This window comes from Mustelus asterias, chromosome 6 (genome assembly GCF_964213995.1).
Source record: "Mustelus asterias chromosome 6, sMusAst1.hap1.1, whole genome shotgun sequence".
NCBI lineage: Eukaryota > Metazoa > Chordata > Chondrichthyes > Carcharhiniformes > Triakidae > Mustelus > Mustelus asterias.
In genome coordinates this window covers 104,084,750-104,109,719 of record NC_135806.1, presented here as the reverse complement: position 1 = coordinate 104,109,719, position 24,970 = coordinate 104,084,750, and the positions used below count along the sequence as shown (strand labels likewise).

Here is a 24,970-nt window from a genome sequence, read left to right as displayed (position 1 = left end):
GAGAAAAATATCAGCCATGATTGAATGGTGGACTCAATGGGCCGAGTGGCCTAATTCTGCTCCTATGTCTTTTGGGTTGGGGACAGGGGAAATGGAGGGTTTGGGGAGGGGGTGGAGTGAGTTTCAGAACGTAGTACATAAGTGGCTTAGGTACAGCTGCCAAGGTGGAAGGAGGACACAAGAGGCCAGAGTCAGAGGAACGGAGATGTCAAGATGGTGGGAAAAGAGGGGTGATAGAATAGGAGGAGGTTATGGTGAAAGAGTGGGGTGAGACCACAATGAGGTTTAAACAAAAGGATAGAAGTTCTAAATTACAGGCATTGTGAATTCAGGAGCCAATATTAATCTGTGAGGCTGACATGATAGCGTGCTTTGCTTGGTGCAGGATAGAGTTTGAAGTGACCTGCAGTTTTATTGCAAGAGTGGAGATTGGGTAAAGTAGTAATAGGATTTGGAAGCTGGCTTATTTTCTTTCATTTTTGTCAGGGCACAGGTCTGTTGTCATGCTTGACTCAGTTAAGGCCAGCTAACTCCACACAGTCTGGTAACTTAACCAAACAACTTCAAATTCTGCATGACTCTTCATCACCCAGTGATCCATTCAGAAGGTCCTTTCTTGTTGAGGTGTGATGACATTTGTAAAGCAATGTAATCCAGAACCATTAGAATAACTTGGAAATTTAAAATATACATTGCAGAACTATAAACTATTTTTTGGTAGTAAAGTTGATTTGTCCCAGTTGACCATAGGGTGCTCTCCCCTTTTTGGAAAGAGCTGACTGGTGGTGATTTAACCTGAGGATCATCACACCTCCAGTTACCTGACAAAAAAAAAGAAAATAAGCAATAAAACTGTAGGTCCCCCAAAACCCTACCCTGCACAAAGCAAGGTTGAGAAGGTGGGCTTTCATGAATAACCTCCGCCAGTACAAGAATTAGTCGCGCACTATTGGCATCGGTCCACATCACAAACCAGCTGTCCAGCAAACTGAGTATACAGAAAATACTACGCTTAACTGCCAAACGGGTTATTGAAGCTTTTACTGTGTTAAATAAGACTCTTATTAATGGTGGAATAAAAATAATAGGTTCCTTTTGTTTATACAAATTATTAGGGAGCTTTGGTGATCTCCAAACCAAATATCATTTTTGTACAATAAGCAAAAAGAAGTTTACCAGCACCAGGTTGAATATAGAAGGTTCAGAGGGGACCAACTAAGAGAAGCAAAGAGGGAGTATGAAAAGAGACTAGCAGCCAACATAAAAGGGAATCCCAAAGTTGTCCATAGGCATATTAAGAGTAAGAGGTTGGCAAAAGGAGAATAGGACCAATTAGAGACCGCAAAGGAGATTTATTCATGGAGACGGGGGATAGCTGAGGTTTGAAATGAATACTTTGCATCTGTCTTTACCAAGAAAGAAGATGCTACCTAGACCATGGTGAAAGAGGAAGTAATTCGGATACTAGAAGGATTAAAATTTATAAGGAGTAAGTATTGGATAGGCTATCTGTACTTAAATTTGATAAGAGACCAGGACTGGATGAGATGCATCCAAGGATATTTACGGAAGTGAGAGTACAAATAATGGAGGCACTGGCTGTTATTTTCCTGTTTTTCTCAGACTATGGGATGATGGCAGAGAACTGGAGAATTTAAAATGTTACAGCTTTGTTCTGAAAAGGATGTAAAGATAAGCCTTACAAACTCTCTTGCTGTTTTAAAAGTTACTCTCTAGTTTCTGAGAGAGTAAAATGGGTAAGATAGATAAAGTACTGGTCTGCCAAACATGAACTTTGCCAGTGATGGTGTCATTCTCAGGTGTACCATTACCCATTTCCCATGAAAAGTCCCCGTGTGGTGTACCATTACCCATTTCCCTTCTAGTGATGGCATGCTGCTATAAGGCATATTGTACCCACTGGGACCTTCAAACTTTCACTTAACAGCTGAAAAGGATGACATGAAAAGATTTCACATTTTAAGATTTTCACTGTGATAAACAACTAAAAACACATACAACTAAACATTATTTTTGTCGGTAAAGTATACTTTAACTACCAAAAAGAGCAATTCTCTTTTATACTTAACACATGTTGCATTCTCCTCAGAATTGCAGTTCTCATAATCAGGGTGGCAGTGTAGCACAGTGGTTTGCACTGCTGCCTCACAGCAAGAAGTCTCACAACACCAGGTTAAAGTCCAACAGGCCTCACAGCGCCAGGGATCTGGGTTCGATTCAAGGCTTGGGTCACTGTCTGTGCAGAGTCTGCACCTTCTCCCATGCCTGCGTGGGTTTCCTCTGAGTGCTCCAGTTTCTTCCCACAGTCCAAAAGACGTGCTGATTAGGTGCATTGGCCATGCTAAATTCTTCCTCAGTGTACCCGAACAGGCGCCAGAGTGTGGCGACCAGGGCATTTTCACAGCAACTTCATTGCAGTGTTAATGTAAGCCTACTTGTGACACTAATAAATAAACTTTAAACAATGGCTCATTGTCATTTCCCGCTTCTAGTGGGTTCACGATTTCCCGTTTGACCAAGTAATCATTTAGAGTGACTGTCCGCAGGCGCTCCCTCAGTTTTCAGAGAGTTTCCCAAATCAGCTACCAGCAGTAAACGTGCTTCAATGATTCTTTCTTCCCTTCCCTACCCCAGGCCATTGCAAAGATGAACCTTCTGATTTTCTCACATGGCTGTGTAATGTGTCTCTTCGACTAGAGACCGTCTCCCTCCCGTATCCGGCTTCAATAGCGTTCAGTAGAACATGTAGCAGCTTCTCTCTGCTGACTACACCTACTGCTGTTCTTTGCTTCTCTTTGCCCTTCTGCCCAAAAGCTTGGAGCCGGCAAGTCCATTTATTTTTGGCACAGCTGCCCTCACCTTTTGTTCCCAGGTGTGAAAACTTCACATGTTGCTCAGCAGGTTGCTTGACTTAGCCAGGCTTGCTGTCAGACAGCGTTCGGAGTATTCACATGACCCCATTCATTTTAACCTAATTTTAAAGCCACAATCCAAAACACAATAATCTTATAAACCTGATAATTGTAACTGCCTGTATAACGTCATATACAGTGGAGCCCCGTTGATTTAGCGTGAAATCGGATATGACGCGATGAATCATTGGACCCTTTTTTAAACTATTTCCGGTTTAGTGATTTAGCGCGACCCCGATAACATTCGCGATAACATTTTATGGACCCCAACCATCACGTTACAATGGGGTTCCACTGTACTTCAAATTCTACAAGAAGGGATTTGATTTTCTAATCAGTATTTGTACTGATGTGTGGACCCTTTCTTTGAAACACCTAAAAGAATCATGCCATTAAGAGCAGATTCCACCCACTCTCACGACCAGAAGGGGACTCACTCACCAGGATCAAAGGTCAGAGATCAGGCTACTGCCCTTCCAATTCTGGGAGTCAGTTAGCTCAATTAGCTCGAAGGCTGGTTTGTGATGTGGAATGACGCCAACAGTGTCAGTTCCTGTACCAGCTGAGGTTATTCAAGAAGACCTTCCTTCTCAACCTTGCCCCTCACCTGAAGTGTGGTGATCCTAAGGTTAATTCACCACCAGTCAACTTCTGCCCACAAAGGGCAAAACAGCCTCTGGTCATTTGGGACTATGGTGATTTTTATCCTCCAATTCTCCAACTTGCATGATCAAGAAGAAAGATTTTGTCTTTATCTTTTTCCCCTCTCATCTCCTTTAAAACCTATATTGTCAACTGTAAGCTACATCCTGAGTTTTTACCTAAGATATACTTGGTGGAATTTTCCAAAAAAGTGGCCAAGTGTCAGGTTCAGTCAGAAAATGGGCAGATTTTTCAATGAGACCATTCTACACTTCTTCATTCTTTTGAAGGCAGTCGTGTTTTGCATCGTCATTATGTGAGGTGGGGTCTAAACATGCCGGCATGCCTGGGTTCACAGAGATCAGGGTGCCCTTCAGTTGAAAGATGCCCATTCTCAATCCCCCTCTCCCCGCCATGGGCATTGGGACCCTCCAACATAGGTCGTCGGCATGAACTCCCTCCACTATCTATGTTATCTGACAGCCATTCTTAGATAAGATGCAGTTTCCTCCAGTTAAACATTTAGGGAATGCCATCTGCAGCCAGATGACATTAAATGGGCCAAATTCTGTGCTATACCATTCTGTGATGAAAATCAACCTCTTTGCTCAAACCTTTGGTCTCCATTCTATATAAAAAAGCAAATCATTGTTGTTCCTGGGATGTGGATGACGCTAACATGTATTTATTGTTCCATGCCTAGTTTCCTTGGAATGGTGTCCATCTGACAAAGGAGCAGGGCTCCGAAAGCTAATGGCATTTGCTACCAAATAAACCTGTTGGACTTTAACCTGGTGATGTTAAAACTCTTACTGTAGTTTCCTTGTGCCAATCACAGTGTAAGATTTGGTGGGGGGAAGGGGGGATGCAGGAAAAATCAGACTGAGGTATCTTGGTGGGCTCCCTGTGCCAGCAGCTATCTGCTCATTCATGGCATGTAGCCAATCAAGGCAGTTAAAAGGGGCGGTTATCCGTTAATGATGTGCAGGAATAAAATTGTAGCCAAGTTGCACAGGCCTCACACTGTGTTAGGAGCCCAGCAACCCTTTCACTAAACAGATGCTCCACTTAGTAGCCCAGTAATAGTTATATGTGGTTGTTGAGGTTAAGATTCACATTTAGTCTTTCTGAATAGAAGTACAATTCTTTACCATACAACCCTCAGTTTTATATTTTAACTTAAATGAACAAATATTAACAATGATGGTAGAATAGTCCATATAAATACATTTCAATTTTAAGAAAAGTAATTACCTTCTTGGTGAATGATACCTGCTGTTTAGAATGAATTATAATCATTTTATTATTAAATGTTTTCCAAATACCAAAGCACAATATCGCAGTATATTTCTGGAAGTCATAGTGGTGGAAAATATTTTGTTCTGTTGTCTCTGAATTTGACCACAGTCTAAATCAAGAATGTTGCTAACACTGAAGGTCACTTACAAGTAAGTTTAAGATTGTTCGCCCAAAGTGGTCTTTGTAATTTTACCATTTTAAAAAGTAACTTTGAACTTTTGAAAGTACACAACACTAAGTGAATTCTATAGCCTCAAGCTGAAAGGTACATCTGGATTGTGAACACAGGACTTTAAAGTTTATAGGTGAATTTTTCAGTCTCTTTTTGACCAAGTAGCTCATCATCTAGCTGTCTCCACTGGTGTAGTTCTTCATTGTTCTAACATTGGTGATTAGTAGTCTGGTATGTGAGCTAAAGGAACATTTTCTACAGGAAGTAAGCTGCACGTAGGTTTTTGTGTCATTCTGTGCGTCAAAGCTCTGCCCCTTTTTAAGTATTCAATATTTTACAATAGACACTCATTTCCCCAATCTTCCATGATAGTCCATGTTAAGGAGTTAGAAATCACCTTTTTTTTTTCAAATAGCATTTCAACAAACATGTTTGTAACATTTAACTTCATAATTGCACATTATTGGGTTCTCTTACTAATTAAAACTATTGTTTGTCATTATGGACAACAATCATTATTAATGTGCTTAATCTTTTACATTTTTGAAAATAAGCAGGCGTTTGTTTAAACTGTAGAGAACTGTAAATATGTTCAGATTGATACATCATAGGTCATATTAATAAATCTAGCTGTGTATATATATTATATATACAAACTGTTATTTTTCATTACTATCATATTTCTATGGTACACTTTCTTTACTCAGTTAAATAATTGCAGTTTGTCAAATAGAAATTAAAGACATTGTTGATATCCTGAAGAGCTGCATTGCAATTGGAATTGAGGCTACAATGAAAAAGATACATTTTCATTGGTCTTGACACACATCTGATCATAGAATTCCCCAAGCTGTCATCTATGGTGATCTGGCTTTTGCAATAGAGGTCGATAGATGAAATGCTAAAAAAAGACACTAATGACCGCCTTGAAATCTTGAAGTATTAGTTTCAGCACCTGGTAACACACAGTCACTGACTAACCAGCATGACAGTCTGAAATAATTTGAGTTTGTTCCCAATTACTTGGCTGGCAAAGCAAGCCATCAATCCATAATAAAAACAGGAATTGCTGGAAACGCCATGTATCGTTACCTCGTCTGACTTTCAATGTGATATTTGTAACCATATTTTTGTGTGCAACAGCAGGCTATTCACCCACCATTGCCAATAGAGACTCCCCTACCCAAAAATGTTAACAATATTTTTGCGTTCAAGTATTCTCAATGCACTCAATTACAAATTTAATTGAATTGATTTGATTTATTATTTTCAGTATTTCCATGCATTAGGATTCAGTGAAAAGTACTGTTTCTTGCAAGCTATACAGACAAAACATACTCTTCATAGAGTACATAGGGAGAAGGAAAGGAGAGGGTGCAGAATATAGTATTACACTCACAGATGGGGTGTAGAGAAAGAGCAGCTTCATATAAGGTAGATCCATTCAAAAGTCTGATGGCAGCAGGGAAGAAGCTGTTCTTGAGTCGGTTGGTATGTGATCTCAGACTTTTGTATCTCTTTCCAGATGGAAGAAAGTTGAAGAGAGTATGTCTGGGAGCTTGGGGTCCTTACTGAGCCATATTTTATAATGCTTGCTATTATAATGTTCAGTAACAAACACTGGTCAATGTTATCCTCACAATTGAAGAGATCCAGTTATTTTGCAGCCAACGACAATGGTTCAGTTTTGCCCTTTAATTTATTTGCTTGTTGTTATTCTGCAGATCATGCCCTGTGAGCTCTGCACCATCAAAAATCCATAATCAAGCTGAAGAGGAACAATCACTGGAAACCTTGCCCAACACTGTTGAGCCAGAGGATCTCTTCAACAATATTTAAACTGTCATTTCTCTTTAAAACATGATATGCACAGAGAACAGCAAATAAACAAAGTACATAATATATCTTATAATAACATCATCAAATTAAATACAATTGGTCATGTAAGAAGTTTTATTGTACAAACCACATGGTATAAGTAAATTTACATGTGTAGTTACAGTTACAACATCTGTTTAATATGGCAATCTTCATCACTTGGTTTCTTTTAAAATGTAGTTTCTTATTGATGCTATGCACTGTGCTTTCAGTTCTCCTGCAATATTTCCCTCATGAATGACATGACACATGCTTTCCTCTTTTGTTGTACTCCATATGGAAGTGTGGAGGAAAACTATGCAATCAGGAAAATCCATACATCTCAAATTTCTCTACTGGGTTCCATATGATTTTTTTAACTGCACCTTTTAGAATATTCGCTTCATATTGTCTCATGCAGTTAGTTGCAGTGCTACTGCATGTTCCTCAAATGTAAATGAAAGTAAGTTGAATAAGAGACAAAGCCCTGGATTTTCGCCAAGTAGGAATGACTTGGAAGCTGTTTAAAAATGATGGGCATGTTCTGATTCCCTCTCATTATCACTGTTGGGTTCATTCATATTATACACAATATGCTGGGTTGATGGGCATGGGGGAATGAGTGGTGGGCCACAGCCTGGCCTAGTGGGCATGAGGGTTGCTGGGAAGTGGCTGGAGAGCATAGTTTGGTATGGGGGAATGAGTTGGTATGGATGGGGCCTGAGGTGTCTGTGAGGGGCGAGGATTGGAAGATCTTTTCCATTTTTATTTTAACGGGGAGGAAGTCCTACAGCATGAGGCGGGCCTTTTGAACAGTGGCTCTGGACCTGGCAGCCCCTGTGGCTGGTTACCACAAACTTTCAATATCCCAATGTTGACATTTGGAGGAACTGTGGTATCCACTAGGTAACTGTAATTCCTAACAAACCATTCTCAGTACTGTCAAGAATCAACAAATTATGTCAGGGTAGAAATGGCTGTTGCTGATGTGAGCAAAAATATACTTGTTTCACATTTTTTGTCTGGTATTTTAGCAGGGAAATTAAACGATTTAAAATAAATAGCAATGTCTACATTAAAATAGTGGAAATTAATTACAAATGTTTAAGCTTTTGTTATTTAATATCACCAACAGTAATTTCTAGGCTGTAGATTTCAATGTCTCAGTGTTTAGTCATGATGTTTCTTTGTTGAATCCCCTCACCAAGAGCATGTCTTGGTATTTCCTAACAAATATATCCAACTTCAAAAACAGTATGTTCAAATTATCATCTATAAAGTGCTCAAGATGGTGTATAGGTATTGGTTAATGTAGTCTCACAAATCCTTATTTTATCTTTGGTTTTGCTGGCAGGGGATTGATTTACCTGTAGGACAGGCTTACCCAAGCAACTTAGTGTTCATGTCAACCTAACTGATGTATAATATAAATGCATCCTCTGCTTCAATCTCATAGAGACAGAATTTTGATCAGAAATACATCGTTATGTGCATTACATGACAAGAGGACATAACAAAGAGATTCAAGTAATAGGCCAAAGTGATGCTGTTATTTAGGAACAAAGCTTTTGTCTCCTCCATTCTGAAATATAACTCTCTTCAGTTATTGTAATTTTACTATGCTTTTAGCTAGAAGAGGACTATTCTTTATTAGGTTTAAGGTGGCCAGTATTCTGGTCGTAGCTACTCCACGATGCTCTTTGATACTTAGTAGCAGTAACTTAGAGTTGTTGCACATCTTACCTTTATCATTTAGACCTGACTGAAGTTTCTTCTCAAAAAACCTTTTTCTCATCCAAAGAACTAAAGATCACTAATTAGAGGATAGCCTGAGTCTGGCTTGAGGATTGATTGAAGGGACTGGCATCTCTCTTATTCTTATAGTTGCATGAATTACTCACTGAATTTGAACAATGATAAGTACTATTCTTTAAGCAGAGTATTCTACGCTCCTTTAATAAGGTTATTCATTTTGGATAGTGGATCTCTACAAATCAAATTAACCAAGGCATTATTTTTGATTCAATTATGTCTGTAGATAGCTGTGAGTGAAAGGTCCTTGCTGAACTGTGGGCTCCGATTACCTCATGCACCATTGAACTGTATGTTCTATGACATGATCTGAACCCCTTAATTTACAATATGTCACTCAAGATGATTTCATTGGTTTAATTTCAACAAGGGATTCTTTCTTTCTGTGTTTTATTTGCCTTACTATTGATGTGCTTGTGTTTAATGTTGTTTCTCTACTGTAAACATGCGCCACAATCAGAATTTGTTTTATACTGTACCATGAGTAAAATGCTTGGTATTTTTTTTTCTTTTTTAAACATGGAGGTTCTGCATTTAAATCACAAACAGAGGGTGGTGGATACAAGGAGCAAGGAGCACTCAGAGAAATGAAGGTGCTTCTTTGACATTGCTGCACAACAACTTTTGAGAACAAACTGATGCTGGGATTCAATGATATTTGCATATGCTGAGTTATTCATCGTCAAGTCACTTGATGATTCCATGTTGCACAGTGGGATGGATATCTTGTACTCTGCCCCTACGAGTGAATGAACTTCTGTACCTACTCTTTTGAGTGGCATTGCCATGGAAAATTGTAATTTGTTCATTGATTTTACCAGCTGGGGACAACTATAGGAGGCTGAGCAACCCAGATTGAGGGGGCAAGGGTGGCTGAGGAGAGACATTTATGTAAATGGTTTTCTTTGAATGGTGTGTGGGGCTACTAATTTTTCTTTTGTGTCACTACTGAGTAATTTCAAAATGGAGTTAATTAAAAATTGATATGTTCAAAGAATATTTTTGCCTTCAATTCCTCTCTGGCAATTTTCTGTCTCCCCAGTTTCTCTTTTTGGTATTGGCTTCTTACTGGAATATGTTACATGACTCCTTGCTGGTACCTTGGTCAAAAGCATCATTGGGTTTTCATGCTGTATGTGAGCTGACTGTTAAACTATGAGGGCGTCACAGTTGAGTTCAATTCTCTCTTTGCTCAAACCTCTTAAATGTGCATTGCTATGGGGGATGGTCTCTAGATAATGGCTAGGAGAGGGATCATTGAGTGATATTCCAATTGCTGTCTTAAGCTACTAAGGTCAATCATAGCTCCCGTATCTGGGCTAGCAATCAGCTGGCTTAGTAACTGACTAAGAATTCAACCTGTAAACTAATTTACTTCAACTTTATTACATTCAATGGGAATCAGAAGGAAATCTCTCTACTGGCTGGACTCATACTTAGCACAAAAAATGATGTTGGAGGCATCTCTACAAGAGTTCCACACAGTGCAATTTTGTAGGTCCAACCATCTTCAACTGCTTCATCAATGACCATCATAGGAACGTAGGAATTAGGAGCGAGAGTAGGCAATTTAGCCCTTCGAGCCTGCTCTGCCTTCTATGTGATCATGGCTGATCTCCATCTCATCCTAACTCCACTTCCCTGCCTTTTCCCCATAGCCTTTTATCCTGCTTTTGATCAAATATTTATCTATCTCTTTCATCAATCGATGGATTCAATTTACATCCACTGAACTCTGGGGCACTGAGTTCCATAAATTCACAACCCTCTGTGAGAAGTAGCTTTTCCTTACCTCTGTCTTAAACCTCCCCCCCTTACTCTACAACTATGACCTCTTGTCCTAGACTGTTCCAGAAAGGGGAACATTTGGTTAACATTTACTTTACCAATCCCGTTGAGTATTTTATATATCTCAATCAAATCCCCCCTCATTCTTCTGTACTCCAGCGAGTACTAACCCAAGCTACTCAATCGCTCCTCATACAACAGCCCCTTCAAACCTGGAATCAATCTAGTGAACCTCGTCTGAACTGCCTCCAGTGCCATCATATCTTTCCTCAAAGGTGGTGACCAAAACTGAACACAAGATTCCACATGTGGTCTCACCAATGCCTTATATAATTATAACAACGCTTCTCTACTTTTATACTCTAGACTTTGCAATCAATGCTAAGATTCCATTTCCTTTCCTTATAACATTCTGCGCCTGCATACCCACTTTCTGAGACTCATGCACAAGGACACCCAGATCCCTCTGCACAGACGCCTTTTGAATCTGTTTCCCATTTAAAATGTAATTTGCCCTTTTATTTTTCCAGTCAAAATGGGTAACCTCGCATTTATCCACAGTACACTCCATCTACCAGATTCTTGCCCATTCTCCTAGCCTGTCAATATCCATTTGTAAACTTTTTATCTCCTCATCACAGCCTGCTTTCCCACCTATTTCTATGTCGTCTGCAAATTTTGCTAGGCTACACTCTGTCCCTGCTTGTAGATCATTGATATAGATTGTAAATAGTTGTGATCTGAGAACTGAGGCATTGGCATGGAAGAAGCAACAGGGAATCTCTGGCTCCCCATCCATCCAGGTGATTCACAAAAGGGCAAGGCTTGAACACATTCCTTTTGTTTGCAGAAAATGGCTTTCTGCATATGAATATATTCACTTCTAATGAGCATAAGTGAGCCACATGAAGTGCCTGAGTGAGTATCTTAAATTGGTTGTTAGTGTAGCTATTAGCACACTCAGGATTGTTCAGCAAGTGCTGAATCACATCTAACAGTGGAACTTTTGCTTTGGGTTTTGCAAACACAGACTGGTTGGGTACAGTACATACTCTCCCTGTCACAAACAGCCATAGAATCATACCGTTTGATTTGATTAGCGCTGGAACGTATTGCCAATGTACCTGGCATTGTACTGGCACTGAAAGTATTTTTCCAATGTTTGAATTGTGAAAATGTCTGAGAAATACAAGAATGTCAAATAATGACACTGAAAGAAATAAAAGCTGTATGAAGAGAAAATTGGAAGACAACAAATACTAAGTTGAGGCCATGGTGCATATTAGTGAGTAATTCCTTTATAGCAATATTTCAAATGAGATATTTTAACAGAGACCCTACTTTAAAACATTTACAGATTTTGTTTTGTGGTGAACCTGCAGTCTTTCACAATTTGAACCAGCCACACTCAACACTTCAATTTACATTAAATTTCAACGTACAAATAGTGGAGATATTTTCATGTCTTAAATCATTTAGTGCAAGTGGAGTATTAATACATATGCGGTTCTTCTGCAACCATCATACTGTATAAAATCTGTGGAGTTGTCACCAGTTAATAAGAACATCTTTTAACATGGAGAGTGACATAGTGCAGAATTTAACAATGGCACGCCATTCCCAATGACAGAACAGGAAGTGGGTGCCACTTCCGCTTTTGTGTTGAGTGACGGTGCCCATGAGATTCCTTTGAAAATTCAATGGACCAGCACTGGGAGCGTGAAACATATGCAATTATGTGAGGGGGGCTAGTTTCCATTGTAGGATCCCACCTTCAGGTAACAGTTCAGAAGATCTGGGTGGCTATTAAAGAGACACCTGGACAAGCAGTGAGGTTCTGCATCTTGGCCCCAACTTTCTTGTACACCTTTTGTCAGATATCTGAGCCATTTTTTTTCTGTGTAAACTCTTCATTCATAGAACATAGAACATTACAGGCCCTTCGGCCCTCGATGTTGCGCCGACCTGTGAAACCAATCTAACCTACACTATTCCAATATCATCCATATGTTTATCCAATGACCATTTAAATGCCCTTAATTTTGGCGAGTCCACGATTGTTGCAGGCAGTGCATTCCACGCCCTTACTACCCTCTGAGTAAAGAACCTACCTCTGACTATATTTATCCTAGATTTATCACCCCTCAATTTAAAGCTATGTCCTCTCGTGCTAGCCATCACCATCCAAGGAAAAAGGCTCTCACTGTCCACCCCATCTAATCCTCTGATCATCTTGTATGCCTCTATTAAGTCACCTCTTAACCTTCTCTCTAGCGAAAATAGCCTCAAGTCCTCAGCCTTTCCTCATAAGACATTCCCACCATGCCAGGCAACATCCTGGTAAATCTCCTCTGCACCCTTTCCAATGCTCCCACATCCTTCCTATAATGCAGCGACCAGAACTGTACGCAATACTCCAAGTGCGGCCGCACCAGTGTTTTGTACAGCTGCAACATGACCTCATGGCTCCGAAACTCAATCCCTCTACCAATAAAAGCTAACACACCGTACGCCTTCTTAACAACCCTATCAACCTGGGTGCCAACTTTCAGGGATCTATGCACATGGACACCGAGATCTCTCTGCTCATCCACACTACCAAGTATCTTACCATTAGCTCAGTACTCTGTATTCCTGTTACTCCTTCCAAAGTGAATCACCTCACACTTTTCCGCATTAAACTCCATTTGCCACCTCTCAGCCAAGCTCTGCAGCTTATCTATGTCCCTCTGTAAACTGCAACATCCGCACTGTCCGCAACTCCACCGACTTTAGTGTCATCTGCAAATTTATTAATCCATCCTTCTACACCCTCATCCAGGTCATTTATAAAAATGACAAACAGCAGTGGTCCCAAAACAGATCCTTGCGGTACACCACTAGTAACTGAACTCCAGGATGAACATTTCCTATCAACCACCACCCTCTGTCTTCTTACAGCTAGCCAATTCCTGATCCAAACCGCTAAATCACCCTCAATCCCATGCGTCCGTATTTTCTGCAATAGCTTACCGTGGGGAACCTTATCGAACGCTTTACTGAAATCCATATACACCACATCAACTGCTTTACCCTCATCCACCTCTTTGGTCACCTTCTCAAAGAACTCAATAAGGTTTGTGAGGCACGACCTACCCTTCACAAAACCGTGTTGACTATCCCAAATCAAATTATTCCTTTCTAGATGCTTATAAACCCTATCTGATAATCCTTTCCAAAACTTTGCCCACAACAGAATCATTTCCCTCAAATCTCTCTCCTGAACATTCCCCTCTCTCTATTTTATTTTCCTGGAATTTCCATCATCATCATGTCCAAGTATCATTTTGGAGATATCAGATAAAAGATATTGACCAGCCCTACGGTTCAGTGATGCTACCTTGCAGATTCTCCTCCAGACAATCGGGGAACAGAGCCCCTCCTGCCTGGCCCAGGACACCCGAATAGAGATCGCAGAGGACATTGGCAACTGTGGGCTCCACCCGAAGTGAGTGTGGGAAAAGGATAAATGACCTTCAATCCACCCAGAAAATCTGATTCCTGTGAGCTTGCCAATCTTCTATCCATGCCAATATGTTGCCCTTTACACTATGAGCTTCTATTTTCCACAAAAGCCACTGATGAGGCATCTTATCAAATGCCGTCTGAAAATCTAAGTACATCAGTTCCCCTTTATCCATAGCACCCGTTCTCTTCAAAGAACTCCAATATATTGGCTAAGTACAATTTCCCTTTCACAAAACCATGTTGGCTCTGCACGAATACCTTGAATTTATCTATGCGTCTTGTTCAAATATCTCTAATAGTAGCTTCTTGCATTTTCCCTATGACATTTTAAGCCAACTGGCCTGTAGTTCCCTGCTTTCTGCCTCCCTCCCTTTTTGAATAAAGGAGCTACACTAGCTATCTTGCAATCTCATCAAACCTTCCCTGAATCTCCTAAATTTTGGCAAATTAAAACCATTGCATCAACTATCTCACTCACCACTTCTTTTAAGACTCTAGGATGAAGTTCATCAGGGCCCATCGACTTGTCAACCTGCAGCTCCAACAATTTGCAAAGTATCACTTCTCTGGTGATTGTAATTTTCCTGAGTTCCTCCCTTCCATTTCCTGATTTAAAGCTAAAACTGGGATGTTACTTGTATCCTCTATAGTGAAGACGGATTCAAAATATCTGTTCAGTTCATTGCCATCTCCTTGTTTCCCATCTTCAATTCTCCAGACTCACTTTCTATTGGACCAAAATCACTGTTAACTCTTTTAAAAAAAATATCTATAGAAACTCTTATCTGTTTTGATATTTTGGCTGGCTTTTTCTTGTACTCTAATTTTTCTCTCCTTCTTAACCTTTTAGTTATTCTTTGCTGTTTTTTATATCTTGTCCAATCTACTGACCTGCCACCCATGTTTCTGTGATTACAATCATTGTTTATGCTTATGCAGATTATATGCCTTGTCTTTAAGTTTGATACTTTTGTTCTCTGCTTAACCCCAGAACATGCTGATCTAAGGAGATATCCCAAAAACGTTCTATGATTTTGGCATCTTCACTACCTTTGGCCAACTGATTATTCCAGTCTATACATAGATTAAAATTACCTATGAAAATTGCTACACCTTTGCGACAAGCTTCCACTATTCCTTCTTTTATACCCCATCTTACTGTGTGATTATTATTAGGGGACTGTACATCACCCCTACAAGCACTAGGGGTCACTGTCTAAGAATAAGGGGTAAGCCATTCAGGACTGAGATGAGGAAGAACTTCTTCATTGAGAGAGTTGTGAGCCTATGGAATTCTTTACCACAGAAAGCTGTTGGGACCAGTTTGTTAAATATGTTCAAGAGGGAGCTGTATGTGGCCCTTGTGACTAAAGGGATTAGGGGGTATGGAGGGAAAGCGAGAATGGGATACTGAAAGTGCATGATCATATTGAATCGTGGTGCAGGCTCAGAAGGCCAAATGGCCTACTCCTGCACCTATTGTCTATGTTTCTATGTTTACATTCCTTACAGGATGAGAATAGAGAAAGCAAAAAGAAACAAACACCTCCTCCCCCTTGACCTCCTTGCCCCCTCACTCTGTCACCTCCTTCCCCCTCGCCTCCTTCCCCCCTCGCCTTCCTTCCCCCCTCGCCTTCCTTCCCCCCTCGCCTTCCTTGTTTACGATTTACATAGATGATTTGGAGTTGGGGACCAAGTGTAGTGTGTCAAAATTTGTAGATGACACTGAGATGGGTGGCAGAGCAAAGTGTGCAGAGGACGGTGAAAGTCTGCAAAGGGATATAGATAGTCTAAGTGAATGGGCGAGGGTTTGGCAGATGGAGTACAATGTTGTTAAATGTGAGGTCATTCATTTTGGGAGGAATAACAGCAAAATGGACTATTTAAATGGTAAAAAATTGCAGCATGCTGTTGTGCAGAGGGACTTGGGTGTCCTTGTGCAAGAATCTCAAGGAGTTGGTTTGCAGGTGCAGCAGGTAATTAAGAAGGCAAATGGAATTTTGTCCTTCATTGCTAGGGGGAATAGAGTTTAAAAACAACGAGGTTGTAACTGTATAAGGTGCTGGTGAGGCCACACCTGGAGTAGTGTGTACAGTTTTGGTCTCTTTACTTGAGAAAGGATATACTGGCACTGGAGGGGGTGCAGAGGAGATTCACTAGGTTGATTCCAGAGTTGAGAGGGTTGGCTTATGAGGAGAAACTGAGTAGACTGGGGCTATGCTCATTGGAATTCAGAAGAATGAGGGGAGATCTTATAGAAACATATAAGATTATGAAAGGAATAGATAAGATAGAAGCAGGGAAGTTGTTTCCACTGACAGGTGAAACTGGAACTAGGGGGCATAGCCTCAAAATAAGGGGAAGCAGATTTAGGACTGAGTTGAGGAGGAACTTCTTCACGCAACGAGTTGTGAATCTGTGGAATTCCCTGCCCAGTGAAGTAGTTGAGGCTACCTCATTGAATGTTTTTAAGGCAAGGATAGATACATTTTTGAACAGCAAAGGAATTAAAGGTTCTGGTGAGTGGGCGGGTAAGTGGAGCTGAGTCCACAAAAAAATCAGCCATGATCTTATTGAATGGCAGAGCAAGCTCGAGGGGCCAGATGGCCTACTCCTGCTCCTAGTTCTTATGTTCCCTTCACCTCCTCCTCCCCTCACCTCACCTCCTCCCCTCACCTTCTCCCCTCACCACCTCCTCCCCTCACCACCTCCTCCCCTCACCACCTCCTCCCCTCACCTCCTTCTCCCCTCACCTCCTTCTCCTCTCACCACCTCCTCCCCTCACCTCCTTCTCCCCTCTCCTTCCCTCACCTCCTTCTCCCCTCACCACCTCCTCCCCTCACCACCTCCTCCCCTCACCTCCTTCTCCCCTCACCTCCTTCTCCCCTCACCACCTCCTCCCCTCACCTCCTTCTCCCCTCACCTCCTTCTCCCCTCACCTCCTTCTCCCCTCACCTCCTTCTCCCCTCACCTCCTTCTCCCCTCACCTCCTTCTCCTCTCACCACCTCCTCCCCTCACCTCCTTCTCCCCTCACCTTCTTCCCTCACCTCCTTCTCCCCTCACCTCCTTCTCCCCTCACCTCCTTCTCCCATCACCCCCTCCTCCCCTCACCACCTCCTCCCGTCACCTCCTTCTCCCCTCACCTTCTATCACCTCCTTCCCCTCACCTTCCCCACACTTTTCTCCTCTTTTCACAAGAACAAGATAAACATTTCAAACTCCCCCACTCATCAAACTCTCAGGTATGCGCTCAGATCCTCAGTTGCACTCATCTGTCCAAGGTGACAGAACCCTGAATTTAAAACTTTAAAAAATGTATTTCCACGGGTATCCCAGAAATCGCTGATCTTTGATGCCAAATAAGTTAGTGTGTTACAACTGCTTGACAGACTAATGTTTTATTTATATGAATGTTATTCATGAGCTAAAGAATTAAAATTTGGCCTTTTCTGGAGCTGGATAAAGTGCAGGACTTCACTTAAGATAAAGAGAGGGATTTCAGTAGCTTTCAATTAACTCTTTAAATTTGTTTCTTTCCCAATTATTTCTTCCCAACAATGGTTTATTTTTCACGCCATGCAACATGTATTTCATGCTAATTGCATCATCTGTGACATGAAAATGACAGGAGCTTTCTCTGGGGCACTAAATTCCACAGGAATCAATCTGTTCCGACCTCCATGTTGTTTGAATTATGAATGCTAATCTGGAAGAAGGCACTTTGAGGGCTATAAAGTTTGCAGAAGACTGCAAGCTATGTGCCAAGATAACCAATGCATGGGAGATTTGTAGCAATGAAAGAGGTCTGAACAAATGTAGTTAAGAACTAGAGTGGTTGTAAGGATTTCATATGGAAAATATGTGCAGTAAATGTCAACCACTCCAGTCTTGGGATCATGGGTGTTTAATTACAAGTCAAAGCAGGTTACCCAATAACTCATTGATAAGAACACATTTAGAATACTCTGCACAATTTTGAAAAGCTTTCTTCTAACCATTAAATGGAGATTAATCAATTTGAGAGGGAGCTAAGAAGACCTGTACGGAGCTGAATTGCCAAGTTATGAGAATTGGCTGATTGAAGAGGGTATATTCACAGAAGGGATTTAGTGGTGTCCTTGAAACAACTCTGGATGATTGAGGGTAAATGTTTTGGTTTGCCCAATTTACAAGCATAACTTCCACAAAACCTCCACCATCATAGACAAGACTGTAAAGGAACAGTTGAGGGATTAAACTCCTGGGATCAAGATCTTGCTTTCAACCGTATTCCCTGCCGCCATACTATTAATACCAGGGATTTAGGCACTAGATGAAGCTTGTATTAACTGTAGACAGGGGCCTGCTTAGAATTCAAAAGTCTTGTTCAGAACACAAGGGGAGTTGTGCGCCAACATGGCAGGAGGGACCAAGTTGCCATGGCAAGTTTTAAAACTTTGCCTTTCTTTGAACTCCGGACGCAGAAGGAACATGAGTGCTCTCATTGCACCACCAACTACTCCACTCCCCCATCCCCAACCTTGACATTGTTCTTCTAAGGAATGCTTAGGCTTAAGAAATGACGCCATCCTGATCGTCAGGGATTCTTGGCACAACCTTGCTCTGATCGATCACTGAAAGAAAATCTTCCCTCACAATTCACGGGAATTCTGATCAGCTACTGACTACAGTGGATTGTCCCCTAGAGCGGCCAATTTGCACTCCCACCCACCACTCTCCAGCTCTCGGCCAGGTAGCCAGTGTCAGGTGAGGCTCTGCAAATGTTAATCCAATGAGTCCCTGTTCCAATTCTGGTCAGAAACTCCAAAGTGTTTTATGAAGTCCGCCTGGATCATAAGTTGGCAATTTGAATTTGGCAAGGGTAAGCATGAGATGCTTCACTTCAGGTATGATTCAACTGACCCACGAGGGAGCTTTTATCAAACAAAGTATATTTAAGAATACAGTTAACATGTATAGAAAGAAAATAAACAATAACTTTTACCAATTACAAACAAGAACAAAAATCATACTATTGTATAACCCTTAACAGCTAAATACCATTCCAACCAACCAAATCCCAAAAACAAAACCCTTGCCACAGGTTTAGCACAGAAAATACAAATGCTTACATGATGCTGGAATTTAGTCCTTTGGTTGGATGCCACAGTTCTCCTGGTATACACACAGGCAAGCTTGAATTCAGAACAGCTTCCCAAAACACTAGGGAGAGAGAAAGACTCGAGGTCACAGTTAGCAAAATCATCCAACAGCAGAATTTTCACTCCAGGAAGGCCTTCTAGCTCGCCAGAAGAATTTACAAGACCAGTGAGAGAGAGAGAAAAACTGCCTGCCACTTGACAATCAGGGCAGCTTCTGACTGAATCAAAACTGAAAATGAATCCTTATCCACTTTACTGGTCACATCTTCAAAAAATTCCAGAAGATTTGTCAAGCATGATTTCCCTTTAGTGAATCCATGCTGACTTGGACCGATCCTGTTACCGCTTTCCAAATGCTCAGTTATTGCATCTTTAATGATTGATGGCAGCATTTTCTCCACCACCAATGTCGGGCTAACCAGTCTATAATTCCCCATTTTCTCTCTCCCCCCTTTTATAAAAAGTGGGGTTACATTAACTACGTTCCCATCCATTGGAACTCTTTCAGAATCTATAGAATGCTGTATAATGATCACCAATACATCCATTATTTATTTTTAATCTTCACCCAATGCCATGTCCTGGAGTTTTGAGTTTTACAACACTTTTGAATTGTTGGAGGGAAGAATGATTGACAGGTCAGATGGGACAGATTTTTTAATTTACTTTCAGTTTTGGTTGCTGGCTAGTTAGAAGGTGTTTGGACTCCAGGCTGGATGCAGTGTCTTTGTTTCTCTCCCTGGTATTCGAAATTCTGCAGGCTAGTTGGAAGCAGTCTTTCTTTCTCAGGATTTGTAGACATAGAAAGAAAATTAGCAATAACTTTTACCAATTACAAACAAGAAAAACATGATTTTGAATAAACCTTAACCAGCTACGAATCCTGTTCCAACACAGCATTCTTTCCAATATAACCCCACCCCCATTTAATTAGATCATGGTAGATCATCCACCTTAACATCACTTTCCCGCTGCATCTCCACATCCCTTCATGTTATTAGCCTCCAGAAATCTATCCATTTCTGTTTGGAACATGCTCAATGATTGAGATTTCATAGTACCTCAAGGGTTCCAAAAATTCCAAGGATTCACCACCCTCTGAGTGAAGAAATTCCTTCTCAGCTCAGCCTTAAATAGTCTACCCCTTATTCTGAGACTATGTCCATGTTTTAAAATTCACCGAATGGGAAAAACAATCTCACCAGCACAGGGATTACTCTGGTGAACTTCTGTTGCACTCCCTCTATGGCAAGTATATCCCTCCTTCAATAGGGGGACCAAAACTGTACTCAATACTCCTAGTGTGTCTCACCAAGGTTCTGTACAACTGCAGCAAGAAAGGACATCCAGGTCCCTTTGGCACCTACATTTCATACCTTTCACAGTTTAAGAGATATTCTGCCTTTCTGGTTTTTTTTCTACCAAAGTGAATAACTTCACACTTATTCACATCATATTGCGTCTGACATGTTCTAGCCCAGTGGTTCCCAACCTGTGGTCCATAGAGGGTGCTGCAGGTAGTCTGTGGGAAAAAGGAATACAATTACATGAACTTGTATCACAGAATCCCTACAGTGCAAAAGGAGGCCATTTCGCCCAATGAGCCTGTACCGACAACAATCCCACCCAGGCCCGATCCCCTTAACCCCCAAAGTCCCTGCAAATCCCCTTGACACTAAGGGGCAATTTAGCATGACCAATCAACCTAACGTGCACATCTTTGGACTGTAGGAGGAAACCAGAGCACCCATGGGGCATGGGAAGAATGTGCAAACTCCACGCAGATAGTCACCCAAGGCCGGAATTGAACTCGGGTCTCTGGCACTGTGTGGCAGCAGTGCGAACCACTGTGCTGCCGAATAATCGATATTACATTATTACTTGCAATGGAATTGATTGGTAAAAATGTGCAGGAGTTAGAACAGATGGGGCCTATACAATGTTAGGCCAAAACAGTAGGGTTGTTACATGTGTAAGAGCAGTGGCTCCACTAGCAACATCCATTCATTGCAGCATCCATGGGGAGACATTAGCTGCAAAGAAAATGCCTGCTGATCTCATGACTGTTTTGGAGAAAATGGTTAAAGTAGTTAATTTTATCAAGGTCTGTCCACTGAATTTGCAAATATTTACAGCGCCATGTGACGAGCTGGGCATTGATCATCATCAACTACTTCCGCACACCGAGGTCCACCGGCTCTCCCGAGGAAAGGTACTCCCAGGTCTTTTCGAGTGCGTGGTGAAGTGAGAATTTTTTTGCTTGATTCAGTTTGAGCTCTCGCAACGCGCGAGTGATTTTCAGTTGCATGCTGAAATTGCAGAAACTTTCGATAACTGAAATGGTCTCAATTGGAGTCTCCTGGGGAAATCAGTGACAGTTTTTCATGTGCCAGGACAAAATAGAAGCGATGATCAAAATGTGGGCCAAATGACTTGAGCAGTTAAATTGCAACTTGTTTGCGAATTTTTAAAAGTTTATTTATTAGTGTCACAAGTGGGCTTACATTAACACTGCAATGAAGTTACTGTGAAAATCCCCTAGTTGTCACACTCCGGCGCCTGTTTGGGTACGCTGAGGGAGAATTCAGCATGGTCAATGCACCTAACCAGCACGCCTTTTGGACTGTCGGAGGAAACCAGAGCACCCGGAGGAAATCCACCCAGAAACAGGGAGAACGTGCAAACTCCATACAGTGACCCAAGCTGGGAATTGAACCCGGGTCCCTGGTGCTGTGAGGCAGCAGTGCTAACCACTAAACAAAATCTATCAGATTTTTTTGGCCACAGCAGAAATGCAACTTCCAAACAATGTGAAACATGACATCAGGGAGGCAAGGGATGAGATTGCAGAGCCTTTGGCGTTGATCTTTGGGTCCTCGCTGTCCACGGGGATGGTGCCAGAGGACTGGAGAATGGCGAATGTTGTTCCTCTGTTTAAGAAAGGGAATAGAAATGACCCTGGTAATTATAGACCGGTTAGTCTTACTTCGGTGGTTGGTAAATTGATGGAAAGGGTCCTTAGGGATGGGATTTACGACCATTTAGAAAGATGCGGATTAATCCGAGATAGTCAGCACGGATTCGTGAAGGGCAAGTCGTGCCTTTTTAATAGATTCCAACATTTTCCCTACTATTGTCATGCAATTAATAGATCTGTAGTTCTCCATTTTCCCTCTTCCTACCTTCTTAAAAAGGGGTTACATTTGCTACTTTCTCGTCTGCAGGAACCTTTCCAGAATCTTCAGAGTTTTTGAAAGATAACCACCAATGCATCCATTATCTTTCCAGCAACCTCCTTCAACAGTCTGGAATAAAACTCATCTGGTCCAGGGGATTTATTAAGTACTGATACCAATTTAAATTTATCAATTTCACAGGTCACTTGATCACTTGGTACATAGAGCCACAGAAAGGTTACAGCACAGAAAGAGGCCATTCAGCCCTCTTGTCCATGCCAACCCGAAGACACCCAGATGCCCTTTCTAATCCCACCTTCCTGCACCCAGCCCAAAGCCCTGTAGCTTACAGCACCGAAGGTGCAGATCTAGGTACTTTTTAAGAGTTTAGGGTCTCTGCCTCCACCACCAACTCGGGCAGTGAATTCCAGATACTGACCACCCTTTGCATAAAAAAGTTCTTCCTTATGCCCCCTCTACACTTACTGCCACTTATCTTAAATCTATTTCCCCTGGTCCTAGAATTCTCCACCCTCCCTCAGCCCGCCCACCCCCTCCCCCCCCCCGTCCCCCACACTCCCCATGCCACCCTCCTCCCACCCCCTCCCCTCCTCTATTCCCCTCCCCTCCCCTCCCCACTCCTCTCCCCACTCTCCCCTCCCCTCCCCCTCCCCTCCCCCTCCCCTCCTCCTCCCCTCCTCCCTCCCCTTCTCCTCCCCTCCCCTTCTCCTCCCCTCCCCTCCTCCTCCCCCCCTCCTACCCATCCCTTCCTATCCACTCTATCTCTTTCCCTCACAATTTTATACACCTCTATCAAGTTACCCCTCAACCTTCTTTGTTCCAAGGGAAATAACCCCATCCTATCCAATTACTCCTCATGGCTACACTTTTCTAGCCCTGGCAACATTCTCAAATCAAGATGGCGCCGGAGCGAGGTGCCTTCTTGCGAGATGACCCCAGCATGCCCTCTAATTCTATCTTTTACTCTTGTTCTATGCTTTTAAAACTGTACTCCAACTCTTTTCTCTACACCCTAGCTTTGACTGTAACACTATATTGTGCACCCTCTTCTTTCCTTCTCCCCTATGTACTCTATGAACGATACCTTTTGTCTGTATAGCACAAGACACAATACTTTTCACTGTATCTCAATACATGAGACAATAATAAATCAAATCAAATCATTCTTGTGAACCTCCTCTGCACTCTTTCCAGAGCAATTACGTCATTCTTGTAATATGGTGACCAGAACTGCACACAATACTCCAGTTGTGGCCTCATCAGTGTTTTATACAAATCCGACATTATATCCTTACTTTTATTGGAACATAGGAATAGGTGTAGGCCATTCAACCCCTTGAGTCTGCTCTGCCCTTCAATAAAATCATGGCTGATCTGTGGCCTAACTCCATGTACCTGCCCTAGGCACATACTCCTTGATACCCCTACTTAATAAACATTTGCCTTACTCAGACTTAATTCTAACAACTGAACCAGCATCCACCACTGTTTGAGGAAGAAAGTTCCAGACCTCCTCCACTCTCTGCTTGTACCGATGTTTTCTAACATCTCTCCTAAGCGGCTTGTCCTAATTTTTAGATTATGGCCCCTAGTTTCAGAGCCTTCTGGTGGAAACAGTTTATCCTTATCCATCCTGTCCTTCCCTGCAAATATTTTGTAGACTTCTATCAGATCAACCCTCAACCTTCTGAATTCAAGAGAATAAAGGCCTAATTTGTATAATCTGTCCTCGTAATTTAACGCCTGAAGTTCAGGTATCATTCTTGTAAACCTTCATTAAACTCCCTTCAGGGCCAAAACTTCCTAAGGTGTAGTGCCCATATCTGCTCACACTACTCTAAATGGGGTCTAACTAGGGTTCTGTACAACTGCAGCATAACATCTGCATCCTTATACTCCAGCCCTTTAGATATGAAAGCCAACATTCCGTTGGCCTTCTTGACTATTTTCTGTTTGTGGCATTTAAGGAGCTATGCACCAGAATCCCCCAAATCTCATTGGACATCCACTGAATATAAAATGTATTTATTAATACAAGTAGGCTTACATTAACACTGCAATGAAGGTGAATGAAAATCCCCTAGTTGCCACACTCCGGCGCCTGTTCAGGTGCACTGAGGGAGAATTTAGCATGGCCAATGCACCTAACCAGCACATTGTTTGGACTGTGGGAGGAAACCAGAGCACCTGGAGGAAACCCATTCAGGCATAGAGAGAACGTGCAAACTCCACACAGACAGTGACCCAAGCCGGGAATTGAACCGGGGTCCCTTGCACTGTGAGGCAGCAATGCTAACCACTGTGCTGCCCTGTTAACTTTGTATCTTCAAAAAATATACCTAATCCACCTAACATGCATAACTTTGGACTGTGGGTGGAAACCAGAGAACCTGGAGGAAAGCCACACAGACACGGAGAATGTGCAAACTCCATACAGCCAGTCATTCAATGCTGGAATTGAACCCTGGAGTTGTGAGGCAGCAGTGTTAACCACTGTGCCGCTCCATAAATTTCTGTAAGTTGAAGTTGCCATTATTAGTGTATTACCCACATTACATGCACCTCTAATTTCCTACTTTATACCCCGCCCAACATTAGCACTACTACTTGGTGACTTATAA

At 41.9% G+C, this 24,970-nt stretch overlaps 1 protein-coding gene across 1 annotated transcript in view; it reads left to right on the top strand.

Moving 5' to 3' along the window:
- Window positions 1-9,725, top strand: part of xrcc4 (X-ray repair complementing defective repair in Chinese hamster cells 4) — a 375,627-nt gene extending 365,902 nt beyond the window's left edge. Inside the window, exon 8 of the mRNA XM_078214828.1 lies at window positions 6,771-9,725. Coding sequence (XP_078070954.1) covers window positions 6,771-6,885 — 115 coding nt within the window. The 3' untranslated portion in view covers window positions 6,886-9,725. The remainder of the gene's footprint in view (window positions 1-6,770) is intronic.
- Window positions 9,726-24,970: the final 15,245 nt, after the last annotated feature.